Below are 12,587 nucleotides of genomic sequence, written 5' to 3'. Positions count from 1 at the left end.
CTTTCATTCCACCTTAACTAAGATGGCTGTTATTTCCACCCAACACCTCTTAGAGTCTATTTCCTATTTTTATCTCAGTCCTTGCAAGTCTAGTGCTTTGACAAAGGCTATATGAATGTCAACTTTTCTTGCCTTTTCCTCTTGCCAAATCATTCAACAATTCTTTCCTCTCTTCTCTTGAATCTCTTTTTCCACTTGTTTTTTCTCTTCATTAAGACACCTTATTGCTCAAGTCCCTTTCTCTATAATTTTAATTCAAAACACATATGAGAGTGAAATAATACTTAAAACTATAAACCAAGAAAACTTTTGGGAAATGTAAGGCCCAGTATGCATATCAACAGGGCATACCACATATCTGGGAAAACCAATACAGGATGATCTACTCTAAACACATCCTGGTAAAACCATTAGGCATTATTAATAAAGAAAAAAAAATCCCAAAGACAGCAAGGCAAAAAGGAAAATAACATACATTGGTAAGAGAATAAAATCAGCAGCAGACTTCTTAAAAGCAACAAAAAAGGCAACAACAGATCAGCATTTTCAAGAAATTCAAGGACAGGGGCGCCTGGGTGGCTCAGTGGGTTAAAGCCTCTGCCTTTGACTCAGGTCATAATCCCAAGGTACTGGGATTGAGCCCCACATCGGGCTCTCTGTTCAGCGGGGAGCCTGCTTCCCCTCCTCTCTCTCTCCCTGCCTCTCTGCCTACTTGTGATCTCTCTCTGTCAAATAAATAAATAAAATCTTAAAAAAAAAATAAGAAAGAAATTCAAGGACAAAAAGTGTGAACTAAATATTTTACATCCATTCAAGCTACCCTTCAAGTATCTAGGCTATTGAAAAAGTTTTAAACATGCAAGGGCACTTCTTGAGCAATCTACAAGATAAGTTACAACCAATCTAAAGATGAGTGGGTAACTTTGGCAAAAGAACAGAAAGGTGAATATTTAATATATTTAACTATACCTAAGACCAAAACAAGGCTGGTGATAAGTGAAGAATATACAAATAATACATGTCCTGACAAGGTAAAGTAGAATGACTAAAAACTAAGGTGACAATATTAGAGGAAGATAAAATAAGCAATACTGAATTAGTAGTAGGTAGAAGTAAACAACTACCATGAAAGACAGCAGTAAAATATTAAATACAGACAAAAGGAACAAAAAGAATCTTTAAAAAGCACAGATACCAAGGCAATCACTACAACAAACATATGAACTTTCATAGATAGTCCCCCCCCAAAAAAAGAAACCTTAAAGAATTTAAGATCAAAGAAAACAATATGAAGTGCGGCAAATATAAATAATGAATATTTACCAAGTAGCAGAGCAATGATCTTTATGAAACAAAAACTACAGGAGAACTTGATTCTGGCCCTTGAGACCAAAAAACCCACACTAATAACAGATTTTTTTTTAAAAGTAGGCTCCACACCCAGTATGGAGCCTAATGCAGGGCCCAAATAGGCATGGAATGTGGACAAAAACTGTTCTTCTCAGTCACCATTAAAAGCTTCAGTGCATTCCAAAGAGTAAAATTATCATAAACAATATCCTGATCATCTTGTCACAGGTCTAGAATTTAATAATGAAAATTTTTAAAAAGGTCCTTCTACATAAAAAATTAAAAATCTACTGAACAACATTTTGGTGAAGAAGAAATAAAAACCTTCTGAAAAATAGAGATATTAAAAAACATAACATATTAAAATCTATGAGTACAACATAAAGCTGTGGCCAGAGGAAATATCACAGCCTTAAACACTAGCGAAGTAAAAAAAAATTAATGAAAATAAGTGAAATAGATCAGAAACTGAGTACCAAAAGAAAGAACAAATGGGTAAATTAAAAGAGCACAAGAAATGACATAATTAAGGCAAAATCAGAAATTAATGAGATAGATAAGGGAAAATATATCTTATTAATAAATCAGAATCCAGGTATGTTGAAAAATAAACACTTTTACTAAGGCAGAAAAAAGGAAGCAAAAATAAAAAATAACTAGAAGAAAACAGCCATTGAAGTAGAAGAAATTTAAAAGTCACAAGAGGCTACAATGCATAACACCACACAAATAAATTTGGAAAACCAGACAAAATGGTTAACTAATATAATTGACCCAAATAGAGATAAAAAGCTTAAACATTTCCATGGGAAAGAGTTGAATTACAAGGAACTGCCTCACAGAAAAATAGCAGAACCAGATGGTTTCATATTCAAAAACCAAATGGTATCAATTTAAAGAAATAGTTCTGGAACATAGGAAATGAAGTAAAACTTCCAAATTCTTTTTATGAAACAGAATGTTGATACCTAAATCTGATAAAAATAGTACAGAAATAGGAATTTACAGACCAACCTCACTTATAAATACCTATATGAACTACTACATAAAGGATTAGTGAACATACTTCAACACCATGTTAAGTAAACAGTAAATAATACACTATAACAAAGTGGGGCTTACTCCTGGCAAGTAAGGTTAGTTCACTATTAAAAGCACAGCAATATATCACACCATATTAATTGATCTGAGAAAAAATGCAATTATTTCCATACATCCTACACAAATCTTTAATGAAATTCAATTTCCATTCCATAAAAAGAAAAAATCCATTCAAGAACATAGGAGAGGTGCCTGAGTGGCTCAGTTGGTTAAGTGTCTGCCTTCAGCTCAGGTCATGATCCTGAGGGTCCTGGGATTAGGCCCTATGTCAGGCTCCATGATCAGCAGGGAGTCTGCCTCTCCCTCTCTCTCTACCCCTCCCCCTGGCTTGTGCTCTCTCTCTCTCTCAAATAAATAAAATCTTAAAAATAAAAGAACATAGGAATTGATGATTTCCCAAATATGACTATAAGGACACACACATATGTACACACTTACATACACACATGTAGACGCACCTTAGTCCTAAAGCCAGCATCACTTTTAATGGGGTAAACTTCAGGAATTTCCACTAAGATCAGGAAGAGGTAAGGATAATCACTACCTTCACTACTATTTCCTATGTACTGGGTGTACCAGCAATACAATTAGACAAAACAAGTCAGAGAGATAAGAACTGGAAGAGAAAGACAATTGTATCTACTTGCATATGAAATGTTTCCTATGAGAACCCTAGAGAATTATTATTAAAGCAATTTCAAAGTCAGTAAATTAACAGGATATAAAGTGAATGCACAGAAATCAATAATGTTCATATACACAAACAATAATCATTTAGAAGATAGAACAGTAGAGTAAAATAGCAGTGACGATAAGTGCAGCAAGAGTAAGTATAGGGGGAGCGCCTGGGTGGCTCAGTGGGTTAAGCCTCTGCCTTCGGCTCAGGTCATGGTCTCAGGGTCCTAGGATCAAGCCCCACGTCGGACTCTCTGCTCAGCGGGGAGCCTGCTTCCCCTTCTCTCTCTGCCTACCTCTCCGCCTACTTGTGATCTCTCTGTCAAATAAATAAATAAAATCTTTAAAAAAAAAAAAAAGAGAGAGAGAGAATAGGACGCCTGGGTGTCTCAGTTGGTTAAGTGACTGCCTTCGGCTCAGGTCATGATCCTGGAGTCCCAGGATCGAGTCCCACATTGGCTCCCTGCTCGGCAGGTAGTCTGCTTCTCCTGCTGACCTCTCTCCTTTCATGCTTTCTCTTTCTCATTCTCTCTCTCTCTCAAATAAATAAAAGCTTTAAAAATAAAATAAAAAGAATAAATGTAAGAAGGAGCAAGTGTAGCAAGAAATGTGAAAAAGTTAATGTGAGGAAAGAGCGAAAATACTCAAGAAGATAACAAATGTAAAACTGACGAAATACAAAAACATTCCTTGTTGTTGAAGAACAACTTTACGTCATAAAGATGTCAGGTCTTCCCAAGTTAATTTAAAAATTTAACAAAATTCCAATAAAAATTCCAACAAGTATTTGTAAATAAAGCTAAACAAGAGAATATAGAAAAATGTGAATAGTTAGAATAATACTGAAAAAGAAAAGCTACAAGGCACTAAGCATCACCAGATATTAAAATACATTACAGAGCCTCAGCAATTAATGCACTAATATAATTATGAAACATAATTAGACTGAAGGATTCAGTAGAAAGTATAGAAATGAACTCAAGTATGTATGGAAGTTTAGTATATGACAAAGGTGACATCTAATATCACTGGACCAAACTTTTTTTTTTTCAATAGTGTTGGGAAAACTGGAAAATCATTTAGAAAATGATAAAATTGGGTCCACACCTCTTGTCATATAAAATAAACTCTAAATTATAAGAGATTTAAAGGTAAAAAATGAAACTATACAATTAAATTCATATAAAATCTGTCCATAGAACAATGTTATTAACCATGACTCAATATCCAGCAAATAAAAGATTGATAAATGTGACCACATTAAAAATAGAAGTTTCACCTTCTATGTGGCAATGAAACATCACAAGTATAATCAAAGAATGAGAGGTAAATTGAAAGAAAATATTTGCAAAATCTGTAATAGATGAAGGGATTATACAACGCTTATTTAAAGAACATTTTAAAACTGAGGGAATAAAAACAAAAAAAAGATAAAAATGGGCAAAAGACAGGAGTGGATAATTCACGCACACACACAAATTATTTAAAACTAGTCCTAAAAAAAAACAAAAAACAAAAAAAAAAAACTAGTCCTTTTTTCTTTGGGCAAAAGGAATACAATGACTGGATTTACACTTCTACTGCCCCTGGGAAACTGGATAAAATGAAAGACACACATATTTTTGGATATTAACTAGGCAGCACAAGACTGAGATCCTTGAGAAAATGGGGAAAAAAAGATTAGCTGAGTCCCACAGATGCCCCAGCTTTCTGCCTGGTGACAATTCCCAACTCAGGAACAGGTAGGAACTCCTAACTAGAGTACAGCAATCCCACTGAGACAGTGACTGAGTTCAGGGAGTCTCCTAAAGAGCCCTAAATTCCAGAGAGTTCAGAAGAAGAGGGAGCTACAAGGCGGCAGGGTGGTGTGTGAGGCGGGGGAAGGTCCAGAAAAATCTGTACAAGGATTTCTGGGAGTTGAATTCTGACCAACCAGAGTAAGTCCTCACATGGAATTCCATAGAAGTCACAGAACTTCACAGCATAGATGTAGGAATAAAATATCCACAGAGAATAGGCTACTTACCAGACTTATCTTAGCAAAGCTTAAAATAGCCTCAAAATGAACATACTGTCTCTAAGACATTTAACTTAAATGTACAGACAAAAATAGATTGAAAGAATGGAGATGATATATAATGCAAACACTAATCAAAAGAAAGGGGGTGTGGCTATACTAATTTCAGACAAAGTTGATTTCTGAACAAGAAATATTTTAGGGAAAAAAACACTCTTATTTTAAAATGATAAAGGAGACAGTTCATAAAGAAGACATAAAAATCCCAAACATGTGTACCAATAATAGAATTCCAATACACATACACATGAAACAAAAACTGATGGGAAAAAAAGATAAATCCATAATCATAATTGGGGGTTTCCATACTCTTTTCAGTGAGGACGTAGGAAATTTCAACATGCAACCAACTGGACCTAACAGACATTTATTAAACACTCCACCCCAAGACAGACACGTATTCTTTTCAAGGGCTCATGAAATATTCAGTAAGTTAGCTTCTATGTTGAGGCATTAAGTAATTCTCAATAATCTTAGAAGTACAGAAATCAGAGAGTAGTTCTCTGACCACAACAGAATTCAATTAACATCAATAGCAGAGAGCAATTTGAAAACTTCCAAATACTTGGAAATTAAACAACGTATTTCTAAATAACCCTAAGGTCAAAAACAAACTACACAGGAAATTTAAAAAATATTTTGGAGGGTGCCTGGTTGGCTCAGTGGGTTAAAGCATCTGCCTTCAGCTCAGGTCATGATCCCAAGGTCCTGGGATTGAGCCCCGCATCTGGCTCTCTGCTCAGTGGGGAGCCTGCTTCCTCCTCTCTGCCTGCCTGTCTGACTACTTGTGATCTCTGTCTGTCAATTAATAAATAAAATCTTTAAAAAATATATTTTGGAGGCACCTGGGTGGCTCGGTCATTATGCATCTGCCTTCAGCTCAGGTCACGATCCCGGGTTCCTGGGATCGAGCCCCGTGTCGAGCTCCCTGTTCAGTGGAGAGCCTGCTTCTCCCTCTTCTACTCCCCCTGCTTCTGTTCCCTCTCTCACTGTCTCTCTGTCAAATAAGTAAATAAAATCTCTTTAAAAAAAAAAAAAAAAAGCATCTGTCTTTGGCTCAGGTCATGACCCCAGGGTTCTGGGATCCAGCCCCAGCTTGGTGAAGAGCCTGCTTCTCCCTCTCCCCCTGCCTGTAGCTCCCCCTGCTTGTGCTCTCTCTGTCAAATAAATACACAAAAACCTTTAAAAAAATATTTTGAAGTTAAATGTGAAAATAAAAGAAATAAAAATGAGTACTACAAAGATCATTCATTTTCCAGTGAATTAGCTTGGCATTTAGTCAGAAGACTCATACTGTTAAGATTTCAATTCCCTCAAATCAATCTACAGTTCAACACAATCTCAATCAAAATCCTAGCATGTTTTTGGGCAGAAACTGAAAAACTTATTTTAAAATATTATATATGGAATTGCAAAGCAGCCAGAATAGTCAAAATAATTTTGAAAAAAAAAAAAAGAACAAAGTTGGAAGACTCCTCTTATCTAACTTCAAGACCATGAAAGTGTGATATTGACTGTTTGATACTATAATAGAGAATCCAGAAATAGACTCATTCATAGAAGGTCAATAATTTTGACAAAGGAGCCAAAGCAATTCATTGGGAAAAAGATGTTCACTTCAACACAGTGTTGGAGCAACTGCACATGTGTATGTCTCCCCTTCCCCCAAAAAAGAGCCTTGACCCTAACCTTGCACCAAATACAAACCTGAAACAGATCAGGTATTGAAACATGAGAGTTCTATAAAACTTGCTGAAGAAAATTTACGAGAAAACATTTTGTGATCCTGGCTTTGGACAGAAGTAGCAGAAAGGATAAAAGAAAAAAATCATAAATTGGGCCTCCTCATAATTAAAAACATCTGCCTCCTGAAAAGACACTGATAAGAGAAAAGGTAAGGTACAGATGCAGAAAGTATCTGCAAAGGTCTGAGAGAAGGTTTCTGTCCTTAAAACATAAAACTCTCTTAAAATAAGGCAATCTGATTTAAAAATGGGCACATTTGATTCATCAAAGAAAAGTGGCAAATAAACACATGAAAGATGCTCAGTATCATTAGTCATTACATAACTGTCGCAAATTAAGACTAGATATGGCAACATATCTACTACAGCGGGTAAAATTTTAAAAACTAACGAAACCAAGTGGTGGCAAGATGTGGAGAACTACCCATCACTGGTGGAAATGTGTAACAACAGTACAATCGCTCTGAAAACCTGTTTGGCTGCTTCTTTTAAGTTAAACATACACTTCCTTATGATCCCAGAAACCCACTCCTAGTTATGTATCCAGAAGTTCTTAAAACATGTATCTGCACAAAAACCCTTACATGAATGCTTATGGTCACTTTACTAATATTTGCTCCCCCAGCTGGAAATAACATAAATCTCCAACAGGTAAATGGATGAACTGTAGCAGTGTCAATGGAATACTCTCTATCTTTAAAGAGGAATGAACTACTAATGAACTACAGCATGGGTTAATCTCACAAACATTATGGGAAGTGAAAGAAGCCAGGCATAGGGGAATATATTCCATAATTCCATTTACATGACATTCCCTAAAAATGCAAAAACTACTGGGGCAGAGATCATTGCCAGTGGCCAGGGGGTTGGAGTGTGATGAGAGAAGGGGACAGAATACAGGGGCGGAAGGAGAGAAAGTTTGACGATGACAGGAACACCCTGTATCTTGATTGTTGTGGTGGTTGTAAGACATACATGTGTCAAAACACATCAAACTGTACGGTGCAAAGGGTGAATTTCACTGTTTGTAAATTATACTTCAATAAACCTCACCTTCAAAAAGTATGCAGACTTTTAAAGGATTTTAATATACATGGCCAAATTGCCCTTCCATTAACTTAATTTCTTCTTCAATGCCCATTTAATTTACATTCCCTCTGGTGTTCTACAAGAGCCTGCACCCTCTTCAGCCTCAATATCATCAGATTATTATTTTCAGCTTTTCCAATTTGGTAAGTTCTTTTAAAATGGTACTTCACTGTTTTATCTGCAACTCTCTTCTTTCCAGTGGTGGTAAACTTTTCTCATCCACTTCTGACAGTGGATGTGTTCTGTGTTCTTCTGTGCTCTGTTCATTCCTTTCAATCATTACTTTAAGAAAATTACCTGGTGTTTTTTCTTACTAATTTTTTGCTTTTTGCTATAGTGTGTGTGTGTGTGTATATATATATATATATGAATGATATTTTTCATAAGCATACTTCCTAGTTTCTCAATTTCTTTCATTTTTTCAATTTTTTAAATATAGACATTTTAAAATTTGAAATTTCTCAATATTTTCTAAAATTTTTCTTTTGTACCATTACTCAGAAATTTCTTTCTTCATCTAGAGTTGTTAAATATTCAACTATGATTTTTAAACTTTTTATAGACTCAATTTTTTTTCACTTTTTAACTCTCTCCTGTCTGATAGAGTGTCCACTAGCCATTTGGAATTACTTAAATTTAAATTAACTGAAATTAAGCTTTTCCCTGCATTTTCTTCTGGTATTATGGTTTCAGGTCTTATATTTAAATCTTCAATGGGTTAAAGATTTAATATTTGTATAGGGTGAAGGCTGAGTCTGATTTTATTCTTTTGCATGTCTCTGTCCAGTTTTCTCACCATCATTTATTGGACAGACTATTTTTTTCTCATTGTATATTACTGACGTCCTTGTCAAAGATTAGTTGATAGTATATGTATGGCTTTGCTTCTGAAGCTCTCTATTCTGTTCCACTGGTCTGTGTCTGTTTTTATGCCAATAGCATACTGTTTTGATTACTATTGTATTGTCATATGGTTTGAAATCAGGAAGTGGGATGTCTCCAACTTTGTTCTCAAAATTGCTTTGGCTATTCAGGGTCTTTTGTGATTCCATATAAATTTGAGGATTGTTTTTTTTTATTTCTATGAATTTTGTCTTTGGAATTTTGATAGGGACTGCTTTGCATCATATGACTATTTTAATAACATTAATTCTTCCATAAACATGGGTTGTGGCAATGATTTTTTTCAACTGACACCAAAAGCACAGGCAACAAAACCAAAAATCAGAATTACATCTAACTAAAAAGATTCTTCCCAGCAAAGGAAACCATCAACAAAATAAAAAGGCAAGCTATCAAACTGTAGAGAATATTTGCAAACCCTAGATCTGATAAGGGGTTAATATCCAAAATATATGAGAACTAGCAAGAAAATAACTTGATTTAAAAATACACAAAGGACCTGCATAGTCACTATTCCAAAGAAGATATACACCTGCCAACAGGTATAAGAAAAAGCACTCAAACTTATTATCATCAGGGAAATGAAAATGAAAACCACAATGAGATATCATTCAATACCTGTTGGGATGGCTATTATAAAAAACACAAAAGATAATCAGTGTTGGTGAGGGGTGTGAAGAAGAGGGAATCCTGTAAACTCTTGGTGGGAATGGAAATTGTTATAGTCTTAACGGAAAACAATATGGAAGTTCCTCAAAACAGCACTGTCATACAATCCAGCAATCCAACTTCTCGGTGTACATTGAAAAGAAAAGAAATCATTATCTTAAAGAGATATGTGCACTCCCACATTACCGGGGCATTTTTCACAACAGCCCAAATATGTAAATAAACTTTGTGGTCACTGGTGGATGAATGAATAAAGAAAATGTGGTAGATATGTGCAATGATTATTTGGCCATAAAAAGAAATATGCCATTTATGACAGCATGGATGAACATGGAAGACATTAAACCAGACACAGACAGACAAATACTGTATTATCTCACTTACATGTGGCATGTAAAAAAGTGAAACTTATACTACCAGAGAGTAGAGAAGTGGTTGCCAGGGGCTGGGGGAAGTGGGGGGGGGGTGGAGAAATGCGGAGATGTTGGCCAAAGGGTACAAACTATTAGTTAGAAGATAAGTTCTAGGGGTTGAACGTACAGCACGGTGACTAGAGTTAATAATGCTGTGTACCTCAAATTCGCTAAGAATAGACCTTAAGTGTTCTCACCACAAAACAAAAAAAGTAACTATATGAAGTGATGAATGTTAATTAAGTTGATGGTGGTCATCATGTCACAACATATTCTATGTTAAATCATCACTTTGTACATGTTGTACAGCCTAAATATATGCGATTTTTGTCAATCATACCTCAATAAAGCTGGTGGGGGGGAAGCAAGGTAAAATAAATTAATTAATAACCAAAATTAAATTAAATTTAAAATTCGGTTTCTCAGTCACACTAGTCACATTTTTAAAGATTCTTTTAGAGCAGTGTTAGATTCAATTTTGGTAAGTTTAGAGCAATTTAGGTAAAACTGAGTGGAAAAGTACAGTGAGTTCTCATACACCCGCTGCCCCAACCCCTCCAACAGTCTCCCCTGCTATCGACATCCCACACCAGAGTATTATGCCTGTTGCAATGGATGAACCTATATTCATTACACAGCAACACATCCTTATAACCGAAAGTCTATTTGGTTTACATTACAGTTTGCTTTTGGTGTTGAACATTCTATGGACTTTGGCAAATGTAAAACAACATGTACCTACCAGGGCAGTATGACACAGAACACTCTCACTCCCCTAAAAAGCCTCTGTGCTCTGCCTACTCATCTCTCCTTCTCCTCTAACCAGTGGCAATCACTGACTGATGTTCTTTGCGTCTCCATAGTTTTGCCTTTTCCAAAATGTTGTAGAGTTGGAATTATACAGATTTTCACTTAGTAATATGCATTTAAGTTTCCTCCATGTCTTTTCATGTCCTGACTGCTCATTTCTTTTTAACATTGAGTAATATTGCATTGTTTGGATGTACCATAGTTTTTTTCTCCATTCACCTATTAAAGGACATCTTCACTGATTCAAGTTTTGGCATTTATGAATAAAGCTGCTATAAACATCTGTGTGTAGATTTTTGTGTGGATATAAGTTTTCAACTTCTTTGGGTAAATACCAGGCAGTGTAATTGCAGATCATATGTTATGAATATGTTCAGTTTTTAAAGAAACTTCCAAACTGTCTTCACAGTGGCCATACCCTTTTGCATTTCCAGCAGCAATGAATGAGAGATTCTGTTGCTCCACATGTTTTTCAGCATTTGGTGGTGCACAACCAACGTCTCAATGGCTTGATAGCCACACATGGCTGATGGCTACCATACTGCACAGTAATGTACAGAATACTTCCATCCTCAGAGAAAGTTCCACTGGAAATGCTGCTCTGCTTAAAAGCTACGTGTTTATACAGTGAAAGAGGAGCTACCGTGAGTTTTAATTTGTTTTCTCTGCACAAATCCATCCCATCTCCCACTGGATTTGATGGTTCTTTATTTACAGTCACTCAGAAGTTCAAATTTCAGCTACTTAACTATATGTCCATTAACAAATTATTTAAACCCCTCTGAGTCTGTTTCCCCATCCGAATTACTTCTTAGTTTAGTGCATCAAATGAGATGAACAAGGTAAGATAAATCACAACATGTTAATCCTCATTTGTAAACTCTTCTGGGTTAGGAGTTTGATTTTTGAATGTCTCCATATAATACTGTGAGGATTCCTCCTGGAAACAGAAGCTTAATACTGTACTCACCCGATCTGGATTTCTGTAACCTAACAGTAGATTTGCTGCTTTTATATCACCGTGAACATACTCATTTTCGTGTATATATTCCAGTACATCCAACTACAAAAAGAAATACATATATATTGGTAACTATTTCAAACTCATGATCAACTTTGAACACTCTGAATATAGAATAACATTTTTTCATATTAACAATAACAAACTGACATATTCCATAATTAGGTATTTATCCACTTATCACATGTATTGGTCACTTATCCTCAAAAAAAGCTGAATAACATGATCTGCAAATATCAAGTGTTTTAATTAAACTTCTGAGAGAAGGAAACCAAGATTCAACAATGCCTATGCCTACGCCCTGACAACCTGGTAGCCAAATCACACTGTGCAAAGAGAAGAAACACAGCAAAATCGGAGATGCAAAGTAAAATAACCATGAAGTTCCCTCAGCAGTTCCTCACCCAAGCAATGGTTATAAATCGAGTTTTGGAGACCCCAGAACAAAACAGCATGTCCATGAACACACAGAAAGGCATTCTCCCTCTGGATAGTAATAGAAAATACCTTAGCTTCATCTTTGAAGCCCTGGAGCCTTGCATGTTACCTACACCTAGTGCTCAATAAACATGTGCTGGCTGCCTAAATGGATGAATGGATGAACGGGAAAATTAACGAGTTCTATTTGCCACATCCCGACCTGGCGCGATCAGTTTCATTCTATTTAAAGTGGAAAAAAGAAAATGGAGCTTGGGCAAACCAAACACAAACAAGATAAGACAAATATGTGGTAT

General features: G+C 35.7%; 1 protein-coding gene across 1 annotated transcript in view; it reads right to left on the bottom strand.

Moving 5' to 3' along the window:
• Positions 1-12,587, bottom strand: part of VRK2 (VRK serine/threonine kinase 2) — a 117,153-nt gene that overhangs the window by 54,466 nt on the left and 50,100 nt on the right. Inside the window, exon 7 of the mRNA XM_080814303.1 lies at positions 11,803-11,895. Within this exon, the coding sequence (XP_080670429.1) occupies positions 11,803-11,895 (93 nt within the window). The remainder of the gene's footprint in view (positions 1-11,802; positions 11,896-12,587) is intronic.

Source organism: Martes martes (assembly GCF_963455335.1).
Source record: "Martes martes genome assembly, chromosome: 9".
Classification (NCBI taxonomy): domain Eukaryota; kingdom Metazoa; phylum Chordata; class Mammalia; order Carnivora; family Mustelidae; genus Martes; species Martes martes.
This window is presented reverse-complemented; position numbering and strand designations above follow the sequence as displayed.